General features: G+C 39.9%; 1 protein-coding gene across 1 annotated transcript in view; it reads right to left on the minus strand.

The window, feature by feature from the left end:
- The window catches only part of hells (helicase, lymphoid specific), a 100713-nt gene that overhangs the window by 68566 nt on the left and 12348 nt on the right, over nt 1–19799 (minus strand). Inside the window, 4 exon segments of the mRNA XM_034165463.1 lie at nt 13232–13265; nt 13343–13384; nt 13469–13591; nt 15527–15645. Of these exon segments, the coding sequence (XP_034021354.1) occupies nt 13232–13265; nt 13343–13384; nt 13469–13591; nt 15527–15645 (318 nt within the window).

A 19799-nucleotide genomic window follows, 5' to 3' on the forward strand; every position in this document is an offset into this window, starting at 1 on the left:
AGCGACACCAGCAACCATAGTTAATTGTCTTCCGGGGGCCAGAGCAGGCGACATTGAAGGAAATTTGAAACTGCTGGCTAAGGCTAAGCGTAAATTTGGTAAGATTGTAATTCACGTCGGCAGTAATGACACCCGGTTACGCCAATCGGAGGTCACTAAAATTAACATTAAATCGGTGTGTAACTTTGCAAAAACAATGTCGGACTCTGTAGTTTTCTCTGGGCCCCTCCCCAATCGGACCGGGAGTGACATGTTTAGCCGCATGTTCTCCTTGAATTGCTGGCTGTCTGAGTGGTGTCCAAAAAATGAGGTGGGCTTCATAGATAATTGGCAAAGCTTCTGGGGAAAACCTGGTCTTGTTAGGAGAGACGGCATCCATCCCACTTTGGATGGAGCAGCTCTCATTTCTAGAAATCTGGCCAATTTTCTTAAATCCTCCAAACCGTGACTATCCAGGGTTGGGACCAGGAAGCAGAGTTGTAGTCTTACACACCTCTCTGCAGCTTCTCTCCCCCTGCCATCCCCTCATTACCCCATCCCCGTAGAGACGGTGCCTGCTCCCAGACTACCAATAACCAGCAAAAATCTATTTAAGCATAAAAATTCAAAAAGAAAAAATAATATAGCACCTTCAACTGCACCACAGACTAAAACAGTTAAATGTGGTCTATTAAACATTAGGTCTCTCTCTTCTAAGTCCCTGTTGGTAAATGATATAATAATTGATCAACATATTGATTTATTCTGCCTAACAGAAACCTGGTTACAGCAGGATGAATATGTTAGTTTAAATGAGTCAACACCCCCGAGTCACACTAACTGTCAGAATGCTCGTAGCACGGGCCGGGGTGGAGGATTACCAGCAATCTTCCATTCCAGCTTATTAATTAATCAAAAACCCAGACAGAGCTTTAATTCATTTGAAAGCTTGTCTCTTAGTCTTGTCCATCCAAATTGGAAGTCCCAAAAAACAGTTTTATTTGTTATTATCTATCGTCCACCTGGTCGTTACTGTGAGTTTCTCTGTGAATTTTCAGACCTTTTGTCTGACTTAGTGCTTAGCTCAGATAAGATAATTATAGTGGGCGATTTTAACATCCACACAGATGCTGAGAATGACAGCCTCAACACTGCATTTAATCTATTATTAGACTCTATTGGCTTTGCTCAAAAAGTAAATGAGTCCACCCACCACTTTAATCATATCTTAGATCTTGTTCTGACTTATGGTATGGAAATAGAAGACTTAACAGTATTCCCTGAAAACTCCCTTCTGTCTGATCATTTCTTAATAACATTTACATTTACGCTGATGGACTACCCAGCAGTAGGGAATAAGTTTCATTACACTAGAAGTCTTTCAGAAAGCGCTGTAACTAGGTTTAAGGATATGATTCCTTCTTTATGTTCTCTAATGCCATATACCAACACAGTGCAGAGTAGCTACCTAAACTCTGTAAGGGAGATAGAGTATCTCGTCAATAGTTTTACATCCTCATTGAAGACAACTTTGGATGCTGTAGCTCCTCTGAAAGAGAGAGCTTTAAATCAGAAGTGTCTGACTCCATGGTATAACTCACAAACTCGTAGCTTAAAGCAGATAACCCGTAAGTTGGAGAGGAAATGGCGTCTCACTAATTTAGAAGATCTTCACTTAGCCTGGAAAAAGAGTCTGTTGCTCTATAAAAAAGCCCTCCGTAAAGCTAGGACATCTTTCTACTCATCACTAATTGAAGAAAATAAGAACAACCCCAGGTTTCTTTTCAGCACTGTAGCCAGGCTGACAAAGAGTCAGAGCTCTATTGAGCTGAGTATTCCATTAACTTTAACTAGTAATGACTTCATGACTTTCTTTGCTAACAAAATTTTAACTATTAGAGAAAAAATTACTCATAACCATCCCAAAGACGTATCGTTATCTTTGGCTGCTTCCAGTGATGCCGGTATTTGGTTAGACTCTTTCTCTCCGATTCTTCTGAGTTATTTTCATTAGTTACTTCATCCAAACCATCAACATGTTTATTAGACCCCATTCCTACCAGGCTGCTCAAGGAAGCCCTACCATTATTTAATGCTTCGATCTTAAATATGATCAATCTATCTTTGTTAGTTGGCTATGTACCACAGGCTTTTAAGGTGGCAGTAATTAAACCATTACTTAAAAAGCCATCACTTGACCCAGCTATCTTAGCTAATTATAGGCCAATCTCCAACCTTCCTTTTCTCTCAAAAATTCTTGAAAGGGTAGTTGTAAAACAGCTAACTGATCATCTGCAGAGGAATGGTCTATTTGAAGAGTTTCAGTCAGGTTTTAGAATTCATCATAGTACAGAAACAGCATTAGTGAAGGTTACAAATGATCTTATGGCCTCGGACAGTGGACTCATCTCTGTGCTTGTTCTGTTAGACCTCAGTGCTGCTTTTGATACTGTTGACCATAAAATTTTATTACAGAGATTAGAGCATGCCATAGGTATTAAAGGCACTGCGCTGCGGTGGTTTGAATCATATTTGTCTAATAGATTGCAATTTGTTCATGTAAATGGGGAATCTTCTTCACAGACTAAAGTTAATTATGGAGTTCCACAAGGTTCTGTGCTAGGACAAATTTTATTCACTTTATACATGCTTCCCTTAGGCAGTATTATTAGACGGTATTGCTTAAATTTTCATTGTTATTCAGATGATACCCAGCTTTATCTATCCATGAAGCCAGAGGACACACACCAATTAGCTAAACTGCAGGATTGTCTTACAGACATAAAGACATGGATGACCTCTAATTTCCTGCTTTTAAACTCAGATAAAACTGAAGTTATTGTACTTGGCCCCACAAATCTTAGAAACATGGTGTCTAACCAGATCCTTACTCTGGATGGCATTACCCTGACCTCTAGTAATACTGTGAGAAATCTTGGAGTCATTTTTGATCAGGATATGTCATTCAAAGCGCATATTAAACAAATATGTAGGACTGCTTTTTTGCATTTACGCAATATCTCTAAAATCAGAAAGGTCTTGTCTCAGAGTGATGCTGAAAAACTAATTCATGCATTTATTTCCTCTAGGCTGGACTATTGTAATTCATTATTATCAGGTTGTCCTAAAAGTTCCCTAAAAAGCCTTCAGTTAATTCAAAATGCTGCAGCTAGAGTACTGACGGGGACTAGAAGGAGAGAGCATATCTCACCCATATTGGCCTCTCTTCATTGGCTTCCTGTTAATTCTAGAATAGAATTTAAAATTCTTCTTCTTACTTATAAGGTTTTGAATAATCAGGTCCCATCTTATCTTAGGGACCTCGTAGTACCATATCACCCCAATAGAGCGCTTCGCTCTCAGACTGCAGGCTTACTTGTAGTTCCTAGGGTTTGTAAGAGTAGAATGGGAGGCAGAGCCTTCAGCTTTCAGGCTCCTCTCCTGTGGAACCAGCTCCCAATTCAGATCAGGGAGACAGACACCCTCTCTACTTTTAAGATTAGGCTTAAAACTTTCCTTTTTGCTAAAGCTTATAGTTAGGGCTGGATCAGGTGACCCTGAACCATCCCTTAGTTATGCTGCTATAGACGTAGACTGCTGGGGGGTTCCCATGATGCACTGTTTCTTTCTCTTTTTGCTCTGTATGCACCACTCTGCATTTAATCATTAGTGATCGATCTCTGCTCCCCTCCACAGCATGTCTTTTTCCTGGTTCTCTCCCTCAGCCCCAACCAGTCCCAGCAGAAGACTGCCCCTCCCTGAGCCTGGTTCTGCTGGAGGTTTCTTCCTGTTAAAAGGGAGTTTTTCCTTCCCACTGTAGCCAAGTGCTTGCTCACAGGGGGTCGTTTTGACCGTTGGGGTTTTACATAATTATTGTATGGCCTTGCCTTACAATATAAAGCGCCTTGGGGCAACTGTTTGTTGTGATTTGGCGCTATATAAAAAAATTGATTGAACTGATTGATTATTATTTTCACTCACTCACCTCAGGCAAATTTTTGTCTGTTGCTCAAACTCTAATCTTGTGGTTTTGACTTGCAGACAGAGTTAAACTCTCGTCTGAATACTACACAGCGTCAGCATTTTAGCAGCTAGAAACATCACCTGTTAGCTCCAATTAATGTATGATTACTGGAGGAAAAACGCAGCTCATGACTTAATGTAAAAGTCATGTAATGTAAAAAAAACCCAAAACAAAACAAAAAAAAAACAACCCTGATTTCCGGTAATCTTTCATCACTGAATACAGGGCATCCAGAAGAAAGTTTTCACAGCGCTTTTTACACATTTTATGTTACAGCCTTATTTCAAAATGGATCTGATTTTTTTCCCCCTCAAAATTCTATACATAATACCCCATAATGACGATGTGAAAAAGTTTTACTTTATTTTTGCAAATTTATTTAAAAAACACACACACAAAGAAATCATATGTACGTAGGTATTCACAACCTTTACAATGAAGCTCAAAATTGAGCTCAGGTGCCTCCTGTTTCCACTGATCATCCTTGAGGGTAAATTCAGCTGACAGGACATGATTTGGAAAGGACATACACCTGGATCTACAACCCCTGGCAAAAATTATGGAATCACCGGCCTATGAGGATGTTCATTCAGTTTAATTTTGTAGAAAAAAAAGCAGATCACAGACATGACACAAAACTAAAGTCATTTCAAATGGCAACTTTCTGGCTTTAAGAAACACTATAAGAAATCAAGAAAAAAAGATTGTGGCAGTCAGTAACGGTTACTTTTTTACACCAAGCAGAGGGAAAAAAATATGGAATCAATTCTGAGGGGAAAAAAATGATGGAATCATGAAAAACAAAAGAACGCTCCAACACATCACTAGTATTTTGTTGCACCACCTCTGGCTTTTCTAACAGCTTACAGTACTCTTCATCAATCTGGCTCCAACTTTTTCTGATTGCTGTTGCCAGATCAGCTTTGCAGGTTGGAGCCTTGTCATGGACCATTTTCTTCAACTTCCACCAAAGATTTTCAATTGGATTAAGGTCCGGACTATTTGCAGGCCATGACATTGACCCTATGTGTCTTTTTGCAAGGAATGTTTTCACAGTTTTTAGATCTATGGCAAGATGCATTATCATCTTGAAAAATGATTTCATCATCCCCAAACATCCTTTCAATTGATGGGATAAGAAAAGTGTCCAAAATATCAACGTAAACTTGTGCATTTATTGATGATGTAATGACAGCCATCTCCCCAGTGCCTTTACCTGACATGCAGCCCCATATCATCAATGACTGTGGAAATTTACATGTTCTCTTCAGGCAGTCATCTTTATAAATCTCATTGGAACAGCACCAAACAAAAGTTCCAGCATCATCACCTTGCCCAATGCAGATTCGAGATTCATCACTGAATATGACTTTCATCCAGTCATCCACAGTCCACGATTGTTTTTCTTTAGCCCATTGTAACCTTGTTTTTTTCTGTTTAGGTGTTAATGATGGCTTTCGTTTAGCTTTTCTGTATGTAAATCCCATTTCCTTTAGGCGGTTTCTTACAGTTCGGTCACACACGTTGACTCCAGTTTCCTCCCATTTGTTCCTCATTTGTTTTGTTGTGCATTTTCGATTTTTGAGACATATTGCTTTAAGTTTTCTGTCTTGACGCTTTGATGTCTTCCTTGGTCTACCAGTATGTTTGCCTTTAACAACCTTCCCATGTTGTTTGTATTTGGTCCAGAGTTTAGACACAGCTGACTGAACAACCAACATCTTTTGCAACACTGCGTGATGATTTACCCTCTTTTAAGAGTTTGATAATCCTCTCCTTTGTTTCATTTGACATCTCTCGTGTTGGAGCCATGATTCATGTCAGTCCACTTGGTGCAACAGCTCTTCAAGGTGTGATCACTCCTTTTTAGATGCAGACTAACGAGCAGATCTGATTTGATGCAGGATGTTGGTTTTTTACAGGGTGATTCCATAATTTATTCCTCAGAATTGAGTGAGTCCATATTTTTTTCCCTCTGCTTGGTCTAACAAGTAACCGTTACTGACTGCCACAATTATTTTTCCTGATTTCTTATAGTGTTTCTTAAAGCCAGAAAGTTGCCATTTGAAATGACTTTAGTTTTGTGTCATGTCTGTGATCTGCTTTTTTTCTACAAAATTAAACAACTGAATGAACATCCTCCGAGGCCGGTGATTCCATCATTTTTGCCAGGAGTTGTAAATCCACCAGGACTCTTCATAGAGCTGGTCGCCCATCTAAACTGAGTGATCGGGGGAGAAGGGCCTTAGTCAGGGAGGTGACCAAGAACCCGATGGTCACTCTGTCAGAGCTCCAGCATTCCTTTGTGGAGAGAGGAGAACCTTCCAGAATGACAACCATCTCTGCAGCAATCCACCAATCAGGCCTGTATGGTAGAGTGTCCAGACGGAAGCCACTCCTTAGTAAAAGGCACATGGCAGCCCACCTGGAGTTTCACAAAAGGCACCTGAAGGACTCAGACCAGGAGAAACAAAATTCTCTGGTCTGATGAGACAAAGACTGAACTCTCTGGCGTCATGTTTGGAGGAAACCAGGCACCATCCCTACAGTGAAGCATGGTGGTGGCAGCATCATGCTGTGGGGATGTTTTTTAACAACAGGAACTGGGAGAGGAGTTAGGATTGAAGGAAAGATGAATGCAGCAATGTACAGAGACATCCTGGATGATAACCTGCTCCAGAGCGCTCTGGACCTCAGACTGGGGTGACGGTTCATCTTTCAGCAGGACAATGACCCTAAACACACAGCCAAGATATCAAAGGAGTGGCTTCAGGACAACTCTGTGGATGTCCTTGAGTGGCCCAGCCAGAGCCCAGACCTGAATCTGACTGAACATCTCTGGAGAGATCTGAAAATGTCTGTGCACCGACGCTCCCCATCCAACCTGATGGAGCTTGAGAGGTGCTGCAAAGAGGAGTGGACCAAACTGCCCAAAGATAGGTGCACCAAGCTTGTGGCATCATATTCAAGAAGACTTGAGGCTGGAACTGCTGTCAAAAGTGATCAACAAAGTACTGAACAAAGGCTGTGAATATTTATGGACATGTAACAATAATTTTAATGAACGACTAGTCACTGATTATTTTTGCGGTTAGTTGACTAATTGTATCATACATAAAATGAGGCTTATCGCACCAGCATGCAGCTGCTCTTACACAACCATTATTAGCTACAAGCTTGAAGTGTTTAAGGTTTGTGCTAACTAAAAATAAAGACAATTAAAGGACATGTCGCACATATTTTAACATCCCAGTTAGCAACACAACATCAAAGTATCCATGACTATAAGTGTCCCTGCGCACATGTGCTCATAATTAGTGTCTCTGATGTTTTTTATTCCTCTCCCTGAGCGAGTTAACAGGTGCATTTGCAGAAAATGTCTCACTCGGCATGTGACATACATATTAGAATGAGCAGAAACAACCAGATGGCTGACAGTGAAACGAACGTGGTTGTGTCCAATAACGAAGCTCCAGAGCTTTTATTTGAAAGTGATGCTCTGATTTACAGGAGACGATACACTTCACCCGGAAACTCAATGTTTTCAGAGTCTGTTAGGTTTTGGATCATAAAGTGTGGTGATGCTGCTGTTTGTGTCACAGGATGCTGGTTTTTCTGCTGTGATCATCATGGACGTGGACTGTTTTTACGCTGTTTTTACAGGCTGCCTGGACACGCAGATGTAGGTCTCCAGGGCTCGAAATAGTACGTGCATGTGCTAGTTTGTGCACATATTATTCGAGCAGTGCACGTAATTTTATACTGCCCTTGCACTGGTGCAAGTAACTTTATCCAAGTTTTATCAACTATAAGCACCAGTAGAATGAACCAATAAATGAATAAATAAGGAAAAAAACAATTTCCAGTGTGTTGTCTTCGTCTTCCCTGCATTTTATGACTCAGACACATGGAGCGAGTTGCTGTGCTCTATTTGTTGTGTTCACGTGCGCACGTGAAAAAAAAAAAAGTGGTTGCCGCTGCGGTTCCTTTACAGAACCCGGGGAGACATCACTTAAAGTGATTTTTTTTTTCTGGCAATGATAATTTGTGCGCAAGTTTTCCTTTAATTGAGCCCACAAATTAATAAAACGTGTTCTCAAATGAATAAAACGTGTGCACGTTTTCCTGGCCGTGATAATTCATGCGCACGTTTTCATTTAATTCAATCAATCAATCAATTTTTTTATATAGCGCCAAATCACAACAAACAGTTGCCCCAAGGCGCTTTATATTGTAAGGCAAGGCCATACAATAATTATGTAAAACCCCAACGGTCAAAACGACCCCCTGTGAGCAAGCACTTGGCTACAGTGGGAAGAAAAAACTCCCTTTTAACAGGAAGAAACCTCCAGCAGAACCAGGCTCAGGGAGGGGCAGTCTTCTGCTGGGACTGGTTGGGGCTGAGGGAGAGAACCAGGAAAAAGACATGCTGTGGAGGGGAGCAGAGATCGATCACTAATGATTAAATGCAGAGTGGTGCATACAGAGCAAAAAGAGAAAGAAACAGTGCATCATGGGAACCCCCCAGCAGTCTACGTCTATAGCAGCATAACTAAGGGATGGTTCAGGGTCACCTGATCCAGCCCTAACTATAAGCTTTAGCAAAAAGGAAAGTTTTAAGCCTAATCTTAAAAGTAGAGAGGGTGTCTGTCTCCCTGATCTGAATTGGGAGCTGGTTCCACAGGAGAGGAGCCTGAAAGCTGAAGGCTCTGCCTCCCATTCTACTCTTACAAACCCTAGGAACTACAAGTAAGCCTGCAGTCTGAGAGCGAAGCGCTCTATTGGGGTGATATGGTACTACGAGGTCCCTAAGATAAGATGGGACCTGATTATTCAGAACCTTATAAGTAAGAAGAAGAATTTTAAATTCTATTCTAGAATAAACAGGAAGCCAATGAAGAGAGGCCAATATGGGTGAGATATGCTCTCTCCTTCTAGTCCCCGTCAGTACTCTAGCTGCAGCATTTTGAATTAACTGAAGGCTTTTTAGGGAACTTTTAGGACAACCTGATAATAATGAATTACAATAGTCCAGCCTAGAGGAAATAAATGCATGAATTAGTTTTTCAGCATCACTCTGAGACAAGACCTTTCTGATTTTAGAGATATTGCGTAAATGCAAAAAAGCAGTCCTACATATTTGTTTAATATGTGCTTTGAATGACATATCCTGATCAAAAATGACTCCAAGATTTCCTCACAGTATTACTAGAGGTCAGGGTAATGCCATCCAGAGTAAGGATCTGGTTAGACACCATGTTTCTAAGATTTGTGGGGCCAAGTACAATAACTTCAGTTTTATCTGAGTTTAAAAGCAGGAAATTAGAGGTCATCCATGTCTTTATGTCTGTAAGACAATCCTGCAGTTTAGCTAATTGGTGTGTGTCCTCTGGCTTCATGGAAAGATAAAGCTGGGTATCATCTGCGTAACAATGAAAATTTAAGCAATACAGTCTAATAATACTGCCTAAGGGAAGCATGTATAAAGTGAATAAAATTGGTCCTAGCACAGAACCTTGTGGAACTCCATAATTAACTTTAGTCTGTGAAGAAGATTCCCCATTTACATGAACAAATTGTAATCTATTAGACAAATATGATTCAAACCACCGCAGCGCAGTGCCTTTAATACCTATGGCATGCTCTAATCTCTGTAATAAAATTTTATGGTCAACAGTATCAAAAGCAGCACTGAGGTCTAACAGAACAAGCACAGAGATGAGTCCACTGTCCGAGGCCATAAGAAGATCATTTGTAACCTTCACTAATGCTGTTTCTGTACTATGATGAATTCTAAAACCTGACAAACTCTTCAAATAGACCATTCCTCTGCAGATGATCAGTTAGCTGTTTTACAACTACCCTTTCAAGAATTTTTGAGAGAAAAGGAAGGTTGGAGATTGGCCTATAATTAGCTAAGATAGCTGGGTCAAGTGATGGCTTTTTAAGTAATGGTTTAATTACTGCCACCTTAAAAGCCTGTGGTACATAGCCAACTAACAAAGATAGATTGATCATATTTAAGATCGAAGCATTAAATAATGGTAGGGCTTCCTTGAGCAGCCTGGTAGGAATGGGGTCTAATAAACATGTTGATGGTTTGGATGAAGTAACTAATGAAAATAACTCAGACAGAACAATCGGAGAGAAAGAGTCTAACCAAATACCGGCATCACTGAAAGCAGCCAAAGATAACGATACGTCTTTGGGATGGTTATGAGTATTTTTTTCTCTAATAGTTAAAATTTTGTTAGCAAAGAAAGTCATGAAGTCATTACTAGTTAAAGCTAATGGAATACTCAGCTCAATAGAGCTCTGACTCTGTCAGCCTGGCTACAGTGCTGAAAAGAAACCTGGGGTTGTTCTTATTTTCTTCAATTAGTGATGAGTAGAAAGATGTCCTAGCTTTACGGAGGGCTTTTTTATAGAGCAACAGACTTTTTCCAGGCTAAGTGAAGATCTTCTAAATTAGTGAGACGCCATTTCCTCTCCAACTTACAGGTTATCTGCTTTAAGCTACGAGTTTGTGAGTTATACCACGGAGTCAGACACTTCTGATTTAAAGCTCTCTTTTTCAGAGGAGCTACAGCATCCAAAGTTGTCTTCAATGAGGATGTAAAACTATTGACGAGATACTCTATCTCCCTTACAGAGTTTAGGTAGCTACTCTGCACTGTGTTGGTATATGGCATTAGAGAACATAAAGAAGGAATCATATCCTTAAACCTAGTTACAGCGCTTTCTGAAAGACTTCTAGTGTAATGAAACTTATTCCCCACTGCTGGGTAGTCCATCAGAGTAAATGTAAATGTTATTAAGAGATGATCAGACAGAAGGGAGTTTTCAGGGAATACTGTTAAGTCTTCTATTTCCATACCATAAGTCAGAACAAGATCTAAGATATGATTAAAGTGGTGGGTGGACTCATTTACTTTTTGAGCAAAGCAAATAGAGTCTAATAATAGATTAAATGCAGTGTTGAGGCTGTCATTCTCAGCATCTGTGTGGATGTTAAAATCGCCCACTATAATTATCTTATCTGAGCTAAGCACTAAGTCAGACAAAAGGTCTGAAAATTCACAGAGAAACTCACAGTAACGACCAGGTGGACGATAGATAATAAATAAAACTGGTTTTTGGGACTTCCAATTTGGATGGACAAGACTAAGAGACAAGCTTTCAAATGAATTAAAGCTCTGTCTGGGTTTTTGATTAATTAATAAGCTGGAATGGAAGATTGCTGCTAATCCTCCGCCCCGGCCCGTGCTACGAGCATTCTGACAGTTAGTGTGACTCGGGGGTGTTGACTCATTTAAACTAACATATTCATCCTGCTGTAACCAGGTTTCTGTTAGGCAGAATAAATCAATATGTTGATCAATTATTATATCATTTACCAACAGGGACTTAGAAGAGAGAGACCTAATGTTTAATAGACCACATTTAACTGTTTTAGTCTGTGGTGCAGTTGAAGGTGCTATATTATTTTTTCTTTTTGAATTTTTATGCTTAAATAGATTTTTGCTGGTTATTGGTAGTCTGGGAGCAGGCACCGTCTCTACGGGGATGGGGTAATGAGGGGATGGCAGGGGGAGAGAAGCTGCAGAGAGGTGTGTAAGACTACAACTCTGCTTCCTGGTCCCAACCCTGGATAGTCACGGTTTGGAGGATTTAAGAAAATTGGCCAGATTTCTAGAAATGAGAGCTGCTCCATCCAAAGTGGGATGGATGCCGTCTCTCCTAACAAGACCAGGTTTTCCCCAGAAGCTTTGCCAATTATCTATGAAGCCCACCTCATTTTTTTAAATTCAATTAATTAATTCAATTTATTAATTCAATTGAACCATTGAATTAATAAAACGTGCACACGTTTTCCTTTCGTTCATAATGAACTCCGTAATATGACCTAAATTGTCATCCTGACGAGGAGACGCTTCACCCTCAGCTTCCTTTTTAATGTGCTTAAACTCCAGATGTCATGCTGGGCAGCTGGAGTTCTCTGTATGTCCTTGTGGGCCCAAAACATGATGATACACTCTGACCAGATCCATTTCTAATGGGGAAATGTATCACACTGACTCCTGGTGTGCTGACTAATAGCCAACATTTATGTGTCAAGACAATATTGAGTGCACGTCTTACAAACTGTGGCCAAGTTTGGAGGAAACCAAGCACCATCCCTACAGTGAAGCATGGTGGGGGCAGCGTCATGCTGTGGGGATGAAAAGTCCAGGAATTGAGAAGTTGGTGAGCAGCACGATTCATGATCCATAAATATGAAGAGTGATGAATGTGGTGAACAAGACTGCAGTGTTCTGTTCAGGCCAGGAGTCTGAGGACACATTCTGTTCAGAGCTGGAGGAGACACGCACCTGCTGCACACAGACGTTAGGCGGCTCAAGAGGTAAATTTCTGGAACATTCAAACCATGCTGACATACACAGCTTTTGGATTTGAAAGCAAGTTTAAAAGCATATCACATGTGTTATCAAGCAGGTTGCAACAGTGAGACCTGCAGAACTTTAGCACCAAGACACAAAGTGGGTGAAGACAGAGTGCACGTTATGATGATCACGTGCACAGCATCTTGTCAGAATTTGACAGGTGCTTCACTGACTTTGCATCCAAAGAGCCTGTTGTCAGTTTTCTCTGTTTTCCATTTGGGGAAAAATCTAGATGTGGACTGTATATCGTCCAAAGTGGCATCACTCTTCAACCTGGATCCTCACACTGAAAAAAGACACCGAGTTCAAATCCTGACATGAACATCCAAATCTGGAATCTAATGCAAACAGAGAGTGTCTGAGTGCCTGATTACAGCTGCTCTCAGGTCCTACTGTCTGGACTATGAGAGACCAGCTTCTTCCTCTCGGGGCCAGAAGTCCCACTAAGGGTAGGGAACAACTTTTCTAACTTGAGGCCAGTCCGAGGCCTACTTGTGCTTATTATTTTCCACCCTGCACATTTACTTCAATGATGCATTATTATTGTTAAAACCTGACAGAAAATTGTGTTATTATATTGGTGCACAATACAGTGTGGCTACACTGTGGCGTTCCATACGGCTCGGTAGATCTCAATACACTGTCTACTTTAAAAGTAGATCTCTGTTCAAAAAGGTTGGGCACCCCTGCTGTAACATAAAATGTTACAAAAGTGAAGTGCTGTGAATACTTTCCAGGTGCACAGTAGAGTTCTGATCAGACTAACTCACAGAGTGCGACTCACCTTTAAGAGGCGCTGCACTGACTGTGCTCTGCTTCTAAAAAACAAAACAGGAAAGCTACTTTAATGACTGAAGTCTGGAGAATAAAGCAGTACTCGTGTAAAGTCTGTCACCTTTTTGACCTTCTTTTCAAGTTTCTTATTGCGGAGTTTCTCCTGAAATGGACAGAAACATGAAGTGAAGCAGGGTCAGGACTTCAGCCCGGGCATGGACTCTGGTACCGGGTCAGTCTCTTTTACCTCATTCTGTTGTTGCTCCATTTTCGTCAGGAGGAATTTGGAGTAGATGTTGCTCTTCTGGAGCAAATGTTGCAGCCTCTTGAAACGCATCTCATGGGAATCCCGCTCCAAAGATTCCCGCGCCTTCCAGAGAGCAGACACGACACACAGAAGAGACAGGGTTTGGCATCATTCGGTCAAAGAAAACCTGCTTCCACACTTTCCTGCGCTGAGTGCCATCTTTAAAACTCCATTTTGGTGATGTTAACACTCAAACATAAAAGCTGCATCATCTGCTTGCTGGTCAGGATTTTATTAATTTTGTCTCTTCTGAACAGCCTGGTGCTTCCCAGCGTGCCACACAGACACCGTGTGTGCCAACACACCATAACTGAAAACAAGGGACGAGGGCTTTGAACACACCCTGATGAGTGCTCAAAACCCTGCGACATGTTTGTGGCATTATAGTGTCACGGTGACTTGTTTTTAAAGTGAAAACTGTTCATTTTGATTTGGTCTCAGTAAAAATCACAGTGGAGTTTGGCACATGTGCACGCTGTGCAGTTGTGAACGCAGCCTGTTAAAAACAGCTGTGTGCTCCACTTGCTGCACATTCAGTGCACTTCTGGATCCAAAAAAACCTGATAAAAACACTGAAAAATTAAAAGGTGTTGAGGACAAAGTGTCTGTTGTTTCTTCCCTGTGTAGCCGTGAGCTCACTGAACAATGTCACACAAGAAGCGCGTGCACAGCCGAGTTTGCCAGAAGCCCACAACACTGCAAAATAAATATAGGATTTGACTTTTTCCCAAGTGTCTGCTGTCAGGGACTCGAGACCGGTGTCTCAAACTGAACGGCCCCGGCCTAAAAATCGGTCCGTCCCCTCCCTTCACTGAATATGCATTATTTGGGAGCATAGCCGCTGGTCAGACTCTCTACACCTACAGCAATCAAATGGAATAATGTGCATATTAACCATCAGATGACAAAGTAAAACCTCTTAAATCATTCTAAAGTCAGTTTTAAGCAGAAATGAGGTGATAATCTGTGAATCGCTGCTGACACTCAGAAATGACACATGTGCAGTGAAAGCAGGGGGGACTGATTTCTAGGGGGGGCCGTTCAGCCAACGACAATGGAAATAGATGGGATCAGAGAGTAGGACTTATGAATTTATCCTGATAGAGAAAGCAAAACTATTACTGTTCCCCTCTCACCGTACAATGTGGATTTTCTCATGTCTCTGGAAGTTACAAACTTTGACCGGCTTTGCTCCATTTCTTTTTTCCTTAATTTTCATGAATTTGACAAAGGCCATGTTTTTAATTCACTGATACCATTTATGTTACAACTGAATAGCTACAACAATTAAGTATTTTATTTTAAAAATATTGTGTAAAACAATGGACAGCTTGTTTTCATTTCAGACCAGAGGCAAAAGTGGCTTCTTTTTACTGTTCAAGTTTTTTTTTTTTTTTTTTTTAAATGGAAAGCAAAGTAGTATTTGTTTTTTATTTATTTATTTTTTTGTCTGAACTGAAAGTGATCCAATCAGCACCTAAAAAACAAAACAAAAAAAGCCCCAACCTGTATCTGATCTGGACTATGGGTTTTGTGATCTATGACAACTGTACTTGTAATAGATGAGTGACAGATCATCACACACACACACTAGGCTGTGAAAGTCAAATCTCAGGACTGACCAATTAAAGGTTTCATAGTAAGCTTCCTAAGAGTTCGTACCTGAAGGTAGAAAAAGTACTGCTTCAGAATAATATTCATGATGTTATTGGATTATGATTATTGATCTTGACATGATGATCTTCAGTGTGGTCAGTGACACAGGTTCACAGAAACACTGTTCCAATAAATGGGAATGATGACATGTTAAATGATGATGTCAGAGAAGCTGTGTGCTGAGATATCAGGATCATGTCCATGTTTTTACTCAGGCAGTAAAGGATGTATGATTGTACTACAGCTCTGTGGCCCGCACAGGGTCCAACCTACGACGCTGTTGAGCTGAACGTCTTCCACGTGTGAAAGGAAGTGAAGACAAAAACTGATTTACAAACAAACCTTCTCCATCATCTCCTTTTCCTTCCTCTCTCCTTCCTCCATCAGCTGCTTCTCTTCTTCTTCCATTTCCTTCGTAATGACCACGTCAGACGCCACGTCCTCAGATTTCACACCTACATCTTGAGACAAAAAGCAGCAGTTAACATGACTGATGGAGGAGACAAAAACCCACAGCAGCATGAAGATGATGACCTGAATCAAGTGCTCAATCTGTTTGTAAGAGTCCAACAGATCTATTTAAATCAATTAATTGTATTTTGCATGCGCGCACACACACCCACACACCCACACACACTTAAAAGAATCTCTCATAATACAAAAAAGAAAACAAAAACAATTTCCCAGTTTTGTGCGGCCGAAAGGGTGTCGGCTGAAAGAAAAGCTTATAAACGTCCCCACCAGTTGCTATATCAGGGCTCAAAATAGTACAGTAGTGTTCAGAATAATAGTAGTGCTATGTGACTAAAAAGATGAATCCAGGTTTTGAGTATATTTCTTATTGTTACATGGGAAACAAGGTACCAGTAGATTCTCACAAATCCAACAAGACCAAGCATTCATGATATGCACACTCTTAAGGCTATGAAAAAAGGCTCTTAGTAAAAAAAGTAGAAAAGAGGGTGTTCACAATAATAGTAGCATCTGCTGTTGACGCTACAAACTCAAAACTATTATGTTCAAAGTGCTTTTTTATCAATCCTGTGAATCACTAAACTAGTATTTAGTTGTATAACCACAGTTTTTCATGATTTCTTCACATCTGCGAGGCAGTAATTTTGTTGGTTTGGAACCAAGATGTTGCTGGTTTACTAGTGTGCTTGGGGTCATTGTCTTGTTGAAACACCCATTTCAAGGGCATGTCCTCTTCAGCATAAGGCAACATGACCTCTTCAAGTATTTTGACTGATCCAAACTGATCCATGATACCTGGTATGCGATATATAGGCCCAACACCATAGTAGGAGAAACATGCCCATATCATGATGTTTGCACCACCATGCTTCACTGTCTTCACTGTGAACTGTGGCTTGAATCCAGAGTTTGGGGGTCGTCTCACAAACTGTGTGCGGCCCTTGGACCCAAAAAGAACAATTTTACTCTCATCAGTCCACAAAATATTCCTCCATTTCTCTTTAGGCCAGTTGATGTGTTTTTTGGCAAATTGTGAATTAGCTTCACACAGGTGTCTTCTAACTGTCACAGCACTTACAGGTAACTCCAGACTGTCTTTGATCATCCTGGAGCTGATCAATGGGTGAGCCTTTGCCATTCTGGTTATTCTTCTATCCATTTTGATGGTTGTTTTCCGTTTTCTTCCACGCGTCTCTGGTTTTTTTGTCCATTTTGGAGCATTGGAGATCATTGTAGATGAACAGCCTATAATTTTTTGCACCTGCATATAAGTTTTCCCCTCTCCAATCAACTTTTTAATCAAACTATGCTGTTCTTCTGAACAATATCTTGAACGTCCCATTTTCCTCAGGCTTACAAAGAGAAAAGCATGTTCAACAGGTGCTGGCTTCATCCTTAAATAGGGGACACCTGATTCACACCTGTTTGTTACACAAAATTGACAAACTCACTGACTGAATGCCACACTACTATTATTGTGAACACCTCCTTTTCTACTTTTTTTTTTACTAATAGCCCAATTTCATAGCCTTAAGAGTGTGCATATCATGAATGCTTGGTCTTGTTGGATTTGTGAGAATCTACTGATACCTTGTTTCCCATGTAACAGTAAGAAATACTCAAAACCTGGATGAATCTTTTTAGTCACATAGCACTACTATTATTCTGAACACTACTGTACATGCATGTGCTAGTTTGTGCACATATTATTCGAGCGGTGCACGTAATTTCATACTGCACTTGCACTGGTGCAAGTAACTTTATCCAAGTTTTATCAACTATAAGCATCAGTAAAATGAACCAATAAAGGAATAAATAAGGAAAAAAACAATTTTCAGTGTGTTGTCTTCATGCTGCTTCTGTTTTATGACTCTCACACATGGAGCGAGTTCCTGTGCTCTATTTGTTGTATTCGCGCACGCACATGTAAACAAAGAAAAGAAAAAAAACTGGCTGTGGTTCCTCTCTCTCTCTCTATCTGCCCTCAAACTCTGTCATCATTGTGTTATAAACCAGTCACCATTTGTTTTATTAGACATCTGTGTAGTTAAAAAAAAATAATCTTCACAGACGATTTGTTCACGGGTGATTCTTAGACTACGGGCACTTATTATGTCCTTTGATCATATTGTATGAAAAACAGAAAAAAGGGGAAATTTCACACTTTTATAGTTATCTTTACAATGAACGTGTTTTAAGAAATTTGTTCTAGTAGTCTGATGACTTTTTCACCTTTTTTCAGCATCATTATATGCAAATATTGCTGTTTTGTGCTTGTCCCACACCCAGACTTTTGATCTTCAATGATAAAAATGAATGGTAATAAAATGTTTTCTAATGTTTTAAAATATCTCTGAATAAAATATCAATAAAATAATCAAAACATAAATGGGGTATTCAATGTCATACAATTGTTGTGATTTTTTTTTATTTTTTAAACAAAATGTAGTTGTCCCACACTATTGCCGTAATTTCCACCACAACACTGTAATGTCCTTTTAAACAGTTTGTATGAAAGATTGTTTGGGTAGTTTCTATGGAGATAAACAGTGACATCAGAGCACATGTATATAGCGCCAAATCACAACAAACAGTTGCCCCAAGGTGCTTTATATTGTAAGGCAATGGTGTGGTGGAAATTACATTTACAAGGCCAATAGTGCCCGTAGTTAAAGAATCACCCTCACGCGCGCATGCGGGGGGGGAAAAAAAAACAAACAAAAAACTGCCGCCGCTGCTGCCGCTCTCCCCAGAGAGGAAGAGTCTGACACATCAGAGGAGGAGTTTTAAGGTTGACATAAGACTGACTTTTGGTTGTGCAAATAACTTTTTGTTGGTGCAAGTAATTTTTATGTTACTAGCACTAGTGCAAGTAGGTTAAAAAAATGTATTTCGACCCCTGTATATACACATATGTACACCCATAACAACATATACCAAAAAAGAAAAAAAAAAGACAAGCAGAGACAATATAGAGTAATCAGTAAACTAAAATATCTGAACACAGCAGAACAAAGATAAAACAGAACAGGAACAAAGTCAGTTTACCTAATTTATTGTACTATAATAAGTAATTATATTGTTTTTATGAAATCTTTTCAAACCAGCCAAAGTACCAGATAATTTAATACTATCAGAACAGTTATTCCAGATTTTAACACCTTTTACAGAGATGCAGTGACTTTTTACAGTAGTTTGAATCTTTTAGCTGTCAAATACTAATGTTCCTCTCAGGTGGTAACAGGACTCCCTCATTTTAAAGAGTTCCTGGACACGTTGAGACAAGAGTTTAACTTTATACATGGTCTGTATCGTCATATAATCAACCAAGTCCCAGAATTTCAAAATGTGTAAACAAGCAAACAGTGAGTTTGTTGGCTCACGATATGTTTTTAATTATAACTCTTAGAGCTTTCTTTTGTAACAGAAATATTGGATTTGTATTTGTTTTATATGCGTTTCCCCAAACCTCAATGCAGTAGGTCATGTATGGGACAAGCAATGAATGATGTAGCGTAACCAATGAATGCTGGGAGAGGAAGTATTGTGCTTTATACAGAATCACAATAACTTCTGATATTTTGGATTTAACATAATTTATATGAGTTTTCCAACTTAATTTATCATCAATATTATCATCAATAAAAAATAAGAAACTTGTTTTCTGTTGCTATTTCAATTTTGACATCATTCAGTAATAAGTTGCTACTTAAGTTCGTGGGCTTATTTCCAAATATAACACCTTTTGTTTTACCCAAATGAAGCAATAATTTATTTAAATCAAACCAAGGTTTAAATTTTTGCAGTTCCCTCTCCATCATGTCCAGGAGCTGTCCCAAATGATCTTCACTACCAAACAGTCGTATCATCAGCAAACAAAATACAACAAACACACAAAACCACGGGCACACACAAGCACGTGGGTCGGCTGAAAGATGCTTCCTATGATCTGATCATTACAATAATGATCAAGATCCTCACATGAATCTCATGTCTGTTTAAGGTTTGGAACATCCTCATTACTGTTCCATGTGGTCACCTTCAGTTTGCACAAAGTGACACCAACATCAGACAGGTTTGTGCATCCCATCAGTGTCGTCTCTGGGCAGCGGCGATGCACAGCCGTTAGCACATCTGCATC

This window comes from Thalassophryne amazonica, unplaced genomic scaffold, assembly GCF_902500255.1.
Source record: "Thalassophryne amazonica unplaced genomic scaffold, fThaAma1.1, whole genome shotgun sequence".
NCBI classification, from domain to species: Eukaryota; Metazoa; Chordata; class Actinopteri; order Batrachoidiformes; family Batrachoididae; genus Thalassophryne; species Thalassophryne amazonica.